This window comes from Octodon degus, unplaced genomic scaffold (assembly GCF_000260255.1).
Source record: "Octodon degus isolate 3935 unplaced genomic scaffold, OctDeg1.0 scaffold00002, whole genome shotgun sequence".
Taxonomy (NCBI): domain Eukaryota; kingdom Metazoa; phylum Chordata; class Mammalia; order Rodentia; family Octodontidae; genus Octodon; species Octodon degus.
Window position 1 is genome coordinate 3103989 of NW_004524578.1, and position 14671 is coordinate 3118659.

At 43.5% G+C, this 14671-nt stretch overlaps 1 protein-coding gene and 1 pseudogene across 1 annotated transcript in view; one reads left to right on the top strand and one right to left on the bottom strand.

The window, feature by feature from the left end:
* Fam189a1 (family with sequence similarity 189 member A1) overlaps nucleotides 1–14671 on the bottom strand; it is a gene marked incomplete at its 5' end in the record, with an annotated part of 478529 nt that overhangs the window by 243646 nt on the left and 220212 nt on the right. The window contains one exon of the mRNA XM_004623445.3: nucleotides 10961–11017. Within this exon, the coding sequence (XP_004623502.3) occupies nucleotides 10961–11017 (57 nt within the window). The remainder of the gene's footprint in view (nucleotides 1–10960; nucleotides 11018–14671) is intronic.
* On the top strand, nucleotides 5965–7247 carry LOC105741523 (annotated as a pseudogene).

Consider the following 14671-nt stretch of genomic DNA (forward strand, 5'->3'; position numbering starts at 1 on the left):
TATACAACATGAAACCTTTCAAATTGGCTTGTTTCACTTAGCCATATGCACTGAAGCTTCCTGTCTTTTCATGGCTTTGGGATTCATTCCTTTTTAATACTGAATAGCGCCCCTTGTCAGGATGTACCAGTTTACTTACCCATTCACCTAGTGACCCTAGATGAGGCTGTGTCTAGCCACTTCACCTCTTAGGGACTAGGATTGTCAAACTCTATTAAAAATACAGGTGTTAATGTCTGTGAATGCTAGCGTGACTGACCTTCCTCCTGCAGAAGTCTCTAGGCCAGCACAGGGTTTTCACATCCCTAACATTTTCACATCCCACACACACCGAACTTTGTCTCGCCCACACATTCCCAAGCTGTAGTCCTAATAACAACTCAGGAGCCACAGTGTCTGTACCCTGCACCCCAAGCCCCGCTGAGCCAGGTACACAGTCAAGTTCAACTTTCATTCTGAAACCAGCATTGCATGGATGGTAGGATGACATTTGTGCTTGTCTGCTGGGTTAAAACTGGCTTGGTTTTGTTTAATGAGTGATGTTTTATGTCATTAAATTTAATATGTTATGTAAACTGGGATATCCATATCAGCTTTAGTGAAGTATAATTAACAGAAAAAGAAAACCCAACCATTCCAAGTACACAGCTCAATGAATCCTGACAAATACATCTAACTGTGCAAAAAACACAATCACACCAGAATGTTCCATTGTCCCCAAAGGTTTCTCTGCGCACCTCTGTTGTCAATCTCTTCCCACCACTCAGGCCCCAAGCCACCACCAATCTATTCTACATCACTAGAACTTCACAAAAATGCAATCAATGTAGTCATTTGCACCTGCTTCTTTTATTTACAGAATTGCTCTCGAGATTTATCCACGTTCATGGATCAGGCAAGCAGTAGAAGTATGAGAACTCCGGTGATGCTCTGCCAGAAAGGTAGAAAACCGCTTACCAAAAATCACTACAGTAAACAAGAGGATAAAGAACTGTATTCCATACCTGTCAGATGATAACCTTGAATAACACGTGATTTCTATTTTAGGACAGCCAGGAGATTTGAAGATCCATGAAATAAGATTAATGATCTTTCTAGATATACTGCCCAATGATATACACAAGGATAGATTTCTTTTTAAAAGTCACCTGCAATCTAAAGGCTATTAAAAGCAATCAGGTGGGGGAAGGGTGACACTAGCAAAGTGTCAAAGTAAGGATTTCTAAAAATTCTCTCCCACTGAAAAGGAACAAAACCACAGAGAAATCATCAGAATCAACTTTCTCAGAACTCTGGAAAATTATAAAAGACTCACAGCAACTTCCAGAGTTTTGCTTAGATAAAAGAGTTGAATTTTAGTTGAAATAGTAAGGTTTGAGGTGTTTTTTGACTTTCCCAAATCCTGTTTTCTATTTCCCAACTCAACAGTGGCCTTGAAAACTAATTCACACCCTGGTACAGCCTGGAAAGCACCAGGGAACAAAGATGGAATTCTTTCGGAGCCTCATTCCCACCTAACTGCGGTGAGATGGCCCTTGGGTGATTCTGGGGAAGATCCTTTCAAGGCTATTTGTATTTGACCTGACCTGGAGGCTACCCTGGGTGAAAAGCTTCCTTCCTGGGGAACAACTGTCAAATACATTTATAGATAAGTGTTTTCACTTTGCGGTTGTCTGAGAGGTGGACAAGAGATACAGCAAAGAAAACAACTGACCCCTCTCCCCTAAATTTTCTTTTTTAAAGCAGAGGAGTAAGACAACTAGAGGGCATTTGAAAAGCTCCAACATTTTGCAGAAAATAGAATGGAACATGCATACACATATACATGCGCACATGTTCCGGAAAGACTTGAGAAAGATCTAAGCTTTCACCTCTGACTTTGAAGTTCTAGACCTAGACAAAAAAGAAATTAAGGTTGAAGGCCATCTGTCAACTGCAACTCCCCCCAGAATGCTGACGTCAGACCCCAGCAGACACACAGATCCACTCAGCAAACCCTGGGAGAAGTGCACACTGCAGGCATTTCAGGATGTCTCTGCTCAAGCCCTGGCTGGCCACTAGGCTGAGCAGATGGTCCAGGAGCTGTACTGACAGAGAATACAGATGTTACAAAATTAGTTTCATACAGTCACCAAGCAAACCAAGAACAACAGTCAGAATAAACATCATCAACAATACACTATGGGAAGCAGGGTAATGTGGTTTCCAGAAGTGTCATACACTACTGAAATATGCTCAGTTTTCATCAAAAAGTTGTAAGACAACTAAAGTTACAAGTAAGCATGGCCTGTATGCAGAGGAACAAAGGCAGCCAGGATAAATGGCCTTGCAGGAAAGCCAGATGGTAGACTCAGGAGACAAAGCCTCTCAATCAGCTGTTTTAAATATATACAAGGATCTAAAGAAAATCTTATCTACAGAACTAAATGAAAATATGAGAAGCATGGCTCACCAAACAGAATATCAAGAAAAAGAAATAACAAGAACCAACTAGAAATTATGGAGTTGAAAAGCACAGTAACTCAAATGATGATTTCTCTGAAGTAGATTTTAGTCTGGGTATCAGGCATGAGAGATTAAGAAAAGCAAAAAGAGATCTTAAGAGCTCAGATACCATAAAGTTTATCAAAATATAGGCAATAGGAATAGAGAAAGACAAAAGGGTAGAAAGAGTATCTGAAGAACTTATGGCTGAAATCTTCTCAAATTTGATGAAATACTACTAAACATTCAAACTCATGCCCTACTTGGGTTAATCTCAAAAAAGCCATATGTAGACACATCTTAATCAAATTGTCAAAATCAAAGGGATGCGTAAAAGCAAGAGAAAAGTAACTTCTCATAACCAGTGAGTCTAACACCTAGTTTCTCATAAACAATGCAGGACAGCAACCAGTACAAAGGACATATTCAAAGTTCTGAACGTAAAAGACTGTCACTCAAGAATTCCCTGTCCAGCAAAACTATGGAGGAAAAATGAAGACACTCCTAGGTAGGACCAGAGATATGCACTGATATGAGACTGCTCCTACAAAATAAAGGAAAAGAACAGGATAGTACAGAAAAGGTTGCTCTTTCTTTTCCTGTACAATTTAAAGGACAACTACATAAAATAATAATCATAGATGTATATTGGGATCTGTACTGTACTTAAGTTAGTATTCCTATAAACTAGAACACTACATGCTTTAATGTTAATTGTTATACTCAGGGAAATCACTAAGAAATTAGGAACATCTTTTTAACACAAAAGTTGGAAAAGATTATAAAATACTTTAAATCCTATAGGATTAATTTAATATATGGGCTGTGTATTCACTAGCAATTTAAGAAAGAAAAAGGAAGGATAATCAAGGACATGGTACCAGACATTTCCCCAGTAGCTTTTTTCTTGGCAGTATCTAATAAGCTAATAATTAGAACAAGAACAGTTCACTCTGGTACATAACTAGACACACAATTAATATACAGTATCTTTCTAGAAATTAAAAACTATGAATGTTTCAAAAATACTGTACACAGAAGAATAATTTCAGAATCATAAAGCAAGAGATATTTTAAAGTAAAAAAGAAACCCCAAAAGCCACATAGAGATTTTTTTTTAAAACTTAGATTTTACAAAATAAAAGGCATTCTAGGGCCAGGGATTTAGCTCAGAGGTGTAGCACCTGCCTGGCAAGCATGACATCCCGAGTTCAATTCCCGGTACCCCCTCAATTAAATGAGTAAAAACCATTCCCGTGTTAAGGAAAAAAAAAAAAAAAGCCCACTTCATTATAAATTAAAACACATCAGATTTGAATGAGTCACCTAGAAAAGTATACGCAATTCACATAAGAAATTCAAATAGGCAGGCCAGTGAGATAACTCAGTGGACGAAGCGCCTACTTAGGCAAGCAGAGGGACCAGAGTTCGATCCCCAGCACCGCATGCCTGAGCCGGTCACTGAGACCGGGAGTGACGGTGATGCCTGTAAGCCCAGCACTGGGGAGGCTGAGACAAGAGGATCACCACAATTCTGAGCTGCATAGTGAGACCCCGTACCAAACACATTTTAAAAATTAAATAAAAAAGAAATCCAAATAGGATATAAAATCTTATTATTTAATTTCTGCCACATCTAGTTTGTTCCCCCTTTTATTTTTCTGACTTCTTTTAGATTATTGGGTTGGGGGTTTTTTGTAACTTGATTTTATTTCCATGGTTGATTTCTCAATCAACTGCTTTGCTTTGGTGGTTACTTTAAAGTTTCAAATATGGGGTGTGATTAAGATACGGTAACCATTGAAATTTGGAAATCTATGTAAGAAAAAGCCACGTTACCATTGTTCCTCTTCAAAATTCTCCCCTTCACTTCAAACACATCTATATTCCATCTTTCTGGCCCCTTTATAAAGCAGCTCTGAAAGTACGCCTGTGTGAATATTTTTACTGTACACTGTGATAAATATACAGCACTGTGTACTGGAAAGGTAGACTCACAAAAACCTTACGGCGCATCTTCCTCGACCTTATTTACCAGCTCTGGAACTGCGCAACTTCTGGCTCTCCCCAAAGACAAAATTTCCATGAAAGGTAAATGTTTTGAATGAATTTGGGACATCAAGGAAGCCACATACTGCCACTAAAGACACTCATGAAAAAGAACTTCCATAAATGCCTCCAAAAGTTCAAAGAATGACAGAACGAATGGATTGAAGTTAGGAGGGAGAATTAATGGCATTGCGTCAAGTGGATTAATGGAAATATGTCCTTTACTGCAACTATCGTCCTTTTATTTACACAAACATTTACCATATTTTTCAGTTATACCCCATACACATTTTAATTGTATCTCCAAGTGATTTTACACTTCCTGTGTAGTTTAATAATCTTACAATGCATATACCTATTCCTCCCATTTCACAAATATTATGAACCTCACAATACAGATATGTTTTTCAAATATTATGAACCTCACACTACATTGATATGTTTTTCTTCTTGTTTCTTTTTTTATGTATCAAGTTTCTTGTATCTATGGAATTAGAGGTTTTATTTGATTTTGGAAAAGCAGTTATTTTTTCTGTCCACTCCTACTCACATATATTAGGCCTTTGAAAATTGTTCTGTATAGTTCACCAGAGCTCTATTCATATTTTTTAAGTATTTTTTTCCTCTGTGTGTTTTCTCTGGGATAATTTCAGTTGAAGTATCTTTGAGTTCATTAATCTTCTCTGTTCCCTAATCTGTCATTATCCTCATCCAGTAGTTTTTTCCTCCCTTACATTTATAGTTTTCATCACTAAAATTTCAACTGGGTTTTGTATACTTCAATTTGTTTACTTAACTTTTGGAATATATAGAACGCTTTATTATAGCAACTATTTTCATCTTCTTTTCATCCAATATGTGTGTTGGTTTTGTATCAGTTTCAATGAGTTCATTGTTCTCCTGATTTGGGGTCATATTTTCTTCCAAGGAATCTTTGATTAGATGCTAGATGCTGTGAATGTTATCTAGTTGGTGCTGGATACTTTTTCATTCCTATGAACATTCTTGGACTTTGTTCTGAGACATTGTGAAATTATCAGGAAACCAACTGTTTCTTTTGGATTTTTGCCATTATGATTTGCAAAGGAGACTTGCAGCTTGCTAGGCAGCTTTCATTCCAGAGCTAATTATTCCCCAATACTGAGACAGGACTCTGGCGAGCACAGGACTCTGTTCAATGCCCCAGGGTATCATGGGTCTTCCAGTGTGGATTGGGGGGAAACCCTGGTTTTGTTCCTGGCACTCTTCCACTAGGTCCTCTCACATGGTTCTTTCCTGGTCTTACTTTCTTCATAGCCAAGAACTGGTCAGTAGGGGGCTTGTCCATGGAGGGTGTCTGAAGGGAGACAGCCAGGGTGGACGCTACTGAGTATGCTTGGACATGCCACCAGGAACAGCATTTTAGCAAAGATTGTGGAGAATCAAACCAAGATGGCTCCCACAGCACCTCACCTAGGGCTGCTTAAGGCTTGCCTTGCTAAGCTTTGCAGAGAACTCATTACAGGGCCAGATAGCTCAGTGGACTAAAGCACCTGCTTTAGCAGAGCACAGCAGCCGGGGTTTGATCCCTGGCATGCCGTGCTGGCCCCATCCCTGGGGCGTGCTGACACTGATTGGGACTACACGTGGTGGTATACGCCTGAAATCCCAGTGCTTGGGAGGCTGAAAATAGGAGAATCATTACAAGTCTGTTCTATGTAGTGAGAACCCTGCAGACCCTGCACTAAATACATAAAAAATAAAATAAATAAAACAAAAAACAGGTGGTGGTGGTGGTGGGCCAGAAGGGGTTGATGTGGCCAAGACAGGCGATGCTCGAATTGGGTTTGTGGGTTTTCCATCTATGGGAAAGTCAACACTGCTGAGTGACCTGGTAGGAGTGTATTGTGAGGTGGCAGCCTATGAGTTCACTACTCTGATGACTGTGCCTGGCGTCATCAGGTACAAAGGTGCCAAGATCCAGCTCCTAGATCTCCCAGGTATCATTGAAGGTGCCAACGATAGGAAAGGTAGAGGCCGTCAAGTCGTTGCAGTGGCCCGTACATGTAATTTGATCCTGATTATTGTGGATGTCTTGGAAACCTTTGGGACACAAGAAGTAATTGAAAATGAGCTGGAAGGCTTGGCATTCACTTGCATAGCAAACCTCCTAACATTGGCTTTAAGAAGAAAGACAAGGGAGACATTAATCTCACAGCCACTTGCCCTCAGTGAGCTGGATGCTGAAACTGTGAAGAGCATTCTGACTGAATAGAAAATTATAATGCTGCCGTGACTGCGTAGTGATGCCACAGCTGCCAACCTCACTGATGTGGTGGAAGGAAACAGAGTGTATATCCCTTGTATCTATGTATTAAACATGATTGGCCAGCTCTCCATTGAGGAAGTGGGCATCCTCTGTAAGGTGCACACTTGTGTGCCCATCTCTGCCCATCACCACTGGAATTTTGATGACTTACTGGCGAAGATCTGGGACTATCTGAAACTAGTGAGAATCTATATCAAACCTAAAGGGCAGTTACCAGATTCTCCTGGGGTGCTGCCTTACTCCAGGGCCACAATGGAGTATTTCTGCATGAAGATTCACAAAAATCTTATCAGAAAATTTAAATATGCTCTGATCTGGGGCCTCTCTGTGAACCACAATCCTCAGAACGTGGGTAAAAGACCATACACTGGAGGACGAGGATGTTATTCACATTGTGAAGAAGTGAAAACTTTCCCTTCCCTCTCTGTCAGGCCAGCCATAGCCACTTTCCCCATGACCAGGCCCCCTACTCAATTCCTTCTGCTTTTTTTTCCATAACTTTATTGAGAAACAAATAGCAATGAGACAGTTTCAAATCAAATTGGTAGGACAGTTTCAATAATTAACACATTGCATACTCTCTTCCTAGTGGTTATTTGTTGTACAAGGTGCAGACATGATATCCTATTTACAAACTCTATTAGAACAAATCCCTTTATTCATTAAGAGAATGCAACTATATATCATCCTAACCATTTTGAATACACAAATACAAAATGGACATTCATCTGTATCCCCTTTTTTGTTTAGTTCTGTCATTTGAGTATTATAGGTGTGTTAACTCAGCAAAATATTCTAAAAGAGTCCAGTAGTCCATAATAATATTGAGTCTTCTGCTTGACTGGCAATGTCAGAAATTATTGACCTGAGTCCCCTACAGCTCAACATAACACCATGGCTTTACTTCTTATACTTTGTTTTTATACTTTTCTGCTGGATGGTTAAGACCAAGGTAAAGTAAGACCTATGCAACAAGAGTTGTAGCTTTTGGATCTGATAGGTCAGTCAAATCCCCTCAGGATTTATCCTGAGACCCTAAGCTTCTCTTCTGGAGGGTTAACAACCTAAGTTTGCAGAACAAAATTAGAGAAAAAGGAGGGCTGCAAGGAAAGCCAACCTTTTGGGTTTAGCCTTCCAAGGTCAACTAAGACTCAGGACATATGAGAACTTGTACTGTAACGCCATATAACTCAGTAGTGTCCCAAATTTTCTGATCAAGGAGATTATGGGGCCAAAGAGGAAAGTGATTGATGATGTAGAGTGTGCCTAAGGAGAGTCACAAGGAGAGAAAACACTCTCTCAGGCCTTCACAGAGAGCACATTGGCCAAGCAATGGCCATGACTCATTCACATGGCTGACACTGACAAAGGATCTACAATCCTTCTACTTTTGGCAGCCGCTGGATCAGGATACTGGGCTGGGGAATGGAGGCATCTGAACTGGAGCCTCACTTATCTTACTTGGTGTCACCTTCTATGGAACTGCAAAGAAGACCCAGGAGGCCTGTTCTCCATGTGCAGTTCATGCATCCTGGTCGGGTTTGTTTTGTGATGGACTGAACATTCAGTGAAGCTGCTGCAGAAAGGATAGTTTGTAGGTTGGTTTTGAATGTGAAATGGATAATAATGTGACATACATCTCATCTGATGCTTTGTGATGGGAGACCCTTAATTTAAAAAAAGAAAGAACAGAACTGATCAGCAGCACTGCATGCTCGCAGGTGTCCTCTGCAGATCCCCAGATCCCTCTCCTGAATGACTCTTCTCCTCTGCTCCACAAACTTCAGCCCCCACTGCTTCCCAGGCCCTCAGTGTGGTCTCCTAAATGAAGCAGGTGCACAAGGCTTTACCTGAGTTTCCCCTACTCAGTGCTGTATTCTCAAAACGTCTTCCAGCAAGCTAGCTCAATCTTACAACTCACTGTTAAAAATATTATTAGGTCAATGAAGGAAGAACAGACATTGAATCTGGCCAGATTTGTTGACATCATCCTGCTATTCAGCTAACCCTAAAATATAATCCTAAAGGTAATGAAGTTGAAATACCAGACTTCCTTGGCATTCTGTAGAGGGACAACATTAGAGTGCATTTATAAGTTCTCATCTACCCCAGGAAGATAGAGAGCCATCTTCCATCACAGCTACAAGAAATAAATCTATGAGTGTCCAGGAGCCCTGAAGACCTCTAGGGTGACTCCTTTCGGTAAGTCAGACATTTCTTGGGGGGTTTCTGTGTGCCCAGCAGACTCCATGCAGTACGAGAGAAGGCATCCCAGGGTGTGAGGGGCCCAGTGTGGTGCTTGGTCACCAAGGTCCATGTAGAGGTATCTGCAGACCCAGAGCCACGACCAGAACAGACTGTCACTGAGGTCTGCAGTGCAGGCTGCCAGAGGCTGTGTCTCTAATTCAGCTCTTGTACACACTCACCTACCTAGGTACACACTTACCTATTTAAGGTTGAGTGACAAAAGTAAACCAAATGTCAAATTACTCAAACACCGTAACATAAAATGCAAACAATACTAAAACCACAACTAGATCTATATGATTCTCATGTTCTTATAGAAAAGTTGTTTAAAGATAATTTATATGACTTTTAAAGTTGTGCTAAGGAAACTGTAATTTGTTATTTTTTAAAAATCAAGAGACTGTCTTCCGTGGCATGGCTGTTCATCCCTCCATAGCACTGGTGAGGACCCATGGCCTAGTATGCAGCCCATGCCTGGATTGCTGAAGCTTTATTTAATTACATTACCTACCATGACGTGGAAGACTTCCCATTAGCGACACATAAGCCAGAACAAAGTATTTCACTGACTCCTTTGGAAAACAGTCTAATCAGAGGTGTATAATCTGATTCCTAATTTGGGTTAAGCACAGTGTAGAGCTCCTTTTATTCAGTGCAGGGGAGACCACTGCTTCGATCACAAGACACAAGTAGCACAGCTAAAAACAGTACCGCAGAAGCATAGAAATACACGTTCTTTGTGGACACAGCTATCTTGCTTTCAGTATCTGCAAGGGTGTCGGCTTCTTGACCCACAAGCCAGGACTGTTCCCAACTCATCTATCCAGGAGCAGTCAGGGTGTAGAAGGGTTTGGAGGAGTAAGGCGGGCCAGATGTTGGCCTTTGCTCAAGGTGGATAAAGGGTACACAGAGGCCCATCCTAGTAGCCCCTCTAATTTTGCATGCAGCTGGATATTTCTACATAAAAAGTCATGAAAAGCAGATTTCTTATATGGGTGACCACAGAAAGTACGACCGCACTCAATACATCCCTCTTTTTTCCCCCAATGCCTTTTGAGATGTTACGGCTGTTCTCATGGAGGGCAGGCCTCCCACAAACAAATTGGCTTTCTTCTCTTTCCATTAACATTTAGTACAGGTCATTATCTCCCAACTCTGACCACTTAGAAACAAGGTTATAAATAATTGATTAATAGAAAAGGAAAAAACCAACTGTGCTGCCGTTTTCGTTACCCATCAAGGCCCGGAGAATCTCTTCCTGTGATCTTGACACACACACATCAATATATGAATGCATACGCAGAGAAGAGCAGGCATGCAAATCGATAGACCCAGGTCTGCCCCAGGCTTTCCAGAGAGAACAACCACCACCCTATCCCATCCCCCAGGTGGCACCTTCCTCAGCACCATGGCCAGCGACTCTCCTACTCCAGGGGGCTCTTTTCCTGTCACCCTCACAGAACTTGGGTCTCCAATGCACACAAAAGGCTAGCACTGCTTAAACTCACACACACCATGGCTGCTCGTGCGGTCTCGCATGGCATGTATAGCATGAACAGGCTTAGGAACTGAAGAAAATGCCTGTACCCACACTTCGAAAATATGTTTGCTCACAGGACATCCTCAAGCGAGGGCACCAAAACCAACCAACAAGGACAAGATGTGCTACGAACACCCTAAGAGAACACACAGAAATGCAACTGGAGGACTCCCGTCGGTTCCCAAGGCCCCACCAGCAGGCAGTGGCTACAAAGTCTGTGGCCCACTTCCCGCCAAGAAGCTGCAATTCAATTCACCACTGCTTCTGCTCTGCTCAGACCTCTGCAGGCACAGCCCTGGCCAGGGTTACATTGAGGTCCAAGTGTCACTTACCACGAGGGAGAGAGGCCTCTTCCATGACACGACACCAATGAGTCCAGACAGCAGCACCTGGAATGACAGGTGGTACACGAAGGTGAGACACTCTAGAAACTATCAAGGAGGGTCATGTCACCTCAGCCCTTTCCACCTGCTATGGGCTGGTCAGGATCCCACAGAACAAAGGAGTGGGTGACAATGAGCTGTGTTTCCTCTTTAGAGGCTCACAGCCTGCAACTGCTCCACGAGGTGCAAGTGGCTTCTCTGAGCTGTCAGAGAAGAGAGGGATGAAAACACTACCTGTGGAATGAGCAACGCTACCCCCACCCCCACCTGGCCACGCACTGGCTGTGCCCACCACAAAGCCTCCACTCTCTGGTCCCTTCCATTCGCAGCCAATTCCCCACCTTACTGATAAGCAGTGTTTTCTACAAGGTTCTAGAACTTTCTATAGCCCAATTCTGGGCAGCACACCCTTTCCCAGGGCAAGCCATGGCCCAGCCCTTGGTGTAGGTCCTGCCAGCAGGCATCCTTTCCTCTCAGATCCTCCTGTCATCCTTAACACATGGATGTGCTGTGTACTGTCTCCTGTGGAGGAGCCACTGCTCAGCACTTGCCTGGTGCTAGAACCTCCTTTACCCTAAGCCCAGGCTCCTGAGTCAGACACGGGCTTGGTCCCCACGTGCCTGGTCTCCTGGTGTCTGGCTATGCCTAAGGGATCATGGAAACATTGTTCCTACCTCCTAACATAATCTATTCTTCCCAGGATTACCCAAGAGGTCATCAAAGGCAGCCAAGTCCCACCTGGCTCCCTGCAGGATGGGCTGCCATCATCCATCATGGGACGTGCTCTTTCAGGCTCCTGAAAGGTCACTTGCTTGATGTTCTTCCTGTTACCTGATGCTCTACAACTCAACCTCCACCTAGGATCCTCCTCCCTTTGACTAGATCTGAGAGCTTGGCTGTGTCTTTTGTCTCCTCTCCCCATGGTTCCCTAAGAGACTTAGTTCTCCTGAGGCTCTGGGACTCCATCCTCTGGTGTCTCCTGCGGCCCAGAGTTCCTCCCTGACTTCCATACCTCCCACCATCTACCTGGCTCTGCTCCTGCTGCCTGCCACTCTCCAGCCACCATGGCCTGAGAGGAATCGCCTGCTTCCTTCCACCTCCCAGCCGCAGTGCTCCTCCTGTAACCTCAGTCTCCCTCCCTCTTGTCACTCAGACCCAAATCCTCTCCCTCCTCCCTTATATCCAACCAGATCCAGGAAGGAACAGGAAGCCATGTCTTGTTTCCAACAGGGCGATGTGTCAGGAGGACCTTATAAGGAAGGTGTTTCAGTATGAGATCTCCTGGGAAGAAGAGCTGCTCCAACCTGGCCCTGAGGGCTGGGCAGGCAGCTGGGGACCTGCTGGGAGTCCTTGGCTGCTTTCACCCTGGATTCAAAAGGGCCTCACCAGACCTGGGAGGAGCATGTTACTGAACTGACGTCTCACAAGGTCACAGATGTTAGTTCACCCCCACCCCGGTCACCTCTGCAGTGTGCTTTCCCCCTTCTTACATCCATCAGGTTCTGCCCAAAGTTCAAGGATTCTGCAAACACAGTGTTGACCATTATACACAACCACCTCACACTTCTCCGGCCTCCACTCTTAAGGACACTGCCTGGTCTCTCTTTCCTTGTATCCCGGCTTCAACACTAGAACAATCCTTGACTGATATCTCCTACATCTCTCTGTCTCCTAATTCTTCTTCGCAGCACCATTAGAATCTCCAGACTTAGACTGCCAATACATAAACATGCCAGACAGCCTTTCTGAGGTCAAATCCATCACCTTCTACAGACACATCATGCCCTCCAAATCATTTCACAATCATGTTACAAAGCAATTTCTCAGGTGGGTGTCTTGCTAGAATGCCACCCAGTATCTCATGTTTAACAATCCAGACACTAAGTTTATGTCTCTATCTCCCAGTCTTTCTCTTTTGGCCAACTTAAAAATCCTGTCAAGAATGGCATCATTTTCTGAGCTTGCTGTATGGCTTAGAGGCCCTGTCAGTCATAAAGCTGGGCCAGATGTCTGTTTGCTTGAGCCCCTCCTTCCCCTTTTCCAGACTCCATCCATCTGGGCAATGGCTCTGGCCACCCAACTCCTCTCTCAGGATGAACTGTCCTTAAACAAGGCCTTCCCACCTTTCCTGCCCACCATGCCTGTGTGTCATGAGAGCACGCAGAGAGATATGGCCACCTGCAAGCAGAAGAGAGCCTTCACACAGCCCACCATGCTGGAATCTACCTCAGACCTTGCAATCTCCAGAGCTGTGAGAAAAAAAAAAATCTGTCATTTAAGCAGTGCAGTCTCTAGTACTTTGTCAGGACAGCCTGTTGTGGCTTATATCTAGGTGTCCCCCAAGCACTCACACTCACGGGCAGAGCTCTGGGAAGAGTCCTGGACAACATGGTCATCTAGCAGACTTGCCATCAGCAGATGGGCCTGGCCCTGGTCAGAGAGGTGATTCACTGTACATCTCCCTCTCGGCTCCCCCTTTCTTCCTCTGTTTCCTGGTGGCTATAACCTGACTAGTTTTCCTCTGTCCTGGTCTTTCCACCATGACATTTTCATGGACTGGGACTTCTGAAATGTAAGCCAAACTAAACTACTCCTCCTGTAACTTGTGGGTGTCTGGCATTTTCCTCAATGACGAGGGAAACTGCCTGAGACGTAGCACAAGCTGACTAATACAGTGTTGGTCAGCTTTCTTTCAGAGTAACAGAGCATCTGTGATAATTGACTTATAAAGAGAAGAGGTTTATTTGGGACCACATTTTTGAAAGTTCTTGCTCATAATTGGTTGGCTTTGGTTCTCTGGTCCTGAGTCCAAAATATAAGGCAGAACAAGGCTATACATATCACAGCCAGAAAGCAGAGGACGGAAGGGGGCCACAATTCCTGTAAGGACCCATCTCGGGTGCCTTCAGGACCTCCCACCAGGCCTTACCTCCCGAAGGCTTTCCCCCTTCCCAAGAGCACTGACCTGGACACTAAAGCTTTAACACAGGCACCATTAGTGGACATTTGAGACCCAAACCACAGCACACGTTACAATTCCCAGAGCACAATACTAGATAACTGCTCTACAATATCCACTCTTTCTCCCTTCATACACCCCAGAAAGAACAGATTCCCCCACCTCTCCTATACAAAAATACTGACATCAGCTCGAAAGACAGAGGGTCCCATCACAACACCTTGGAGGAGGCCTTCGGAAGCCCAGGTGCTGGGTGCCGCCCCTCTCAGGAGCCTGCTTTGGTCTACTCGGAACCAGAGATTAGGAAACAAGAGCACATCCCTCACAGCCACGGGAGAAAACAAGCTTAAAGGCATTGCTCTGAAACGGTTCAGTTTAGCTTGAACTATTTTTGCTCCATTTCCAGCTATGGTGAGGATTATATTGCATATTTGGACAATTCCATAATTCTACAGGTTTATTTGGTACCACTCCTGTGAGGAAAAAGGGTCATGAATCTAGTTAGCCGTGAAATTACTATCATGAAATCTTTGTCCCATTTAATGCACCAATTTTGTTATTTAAAGCCCACAGTTTAGAAAACTATAGAGAAACTGAAGAGGGCCACAGTACAGCGCCATGTAATTAGTTAAGCAGTTTAAAAGGAAAACAAGAAAGACACGATGCTTCTCAGAGGCGGCCTAAGGTGTCAAGCAGTCTGC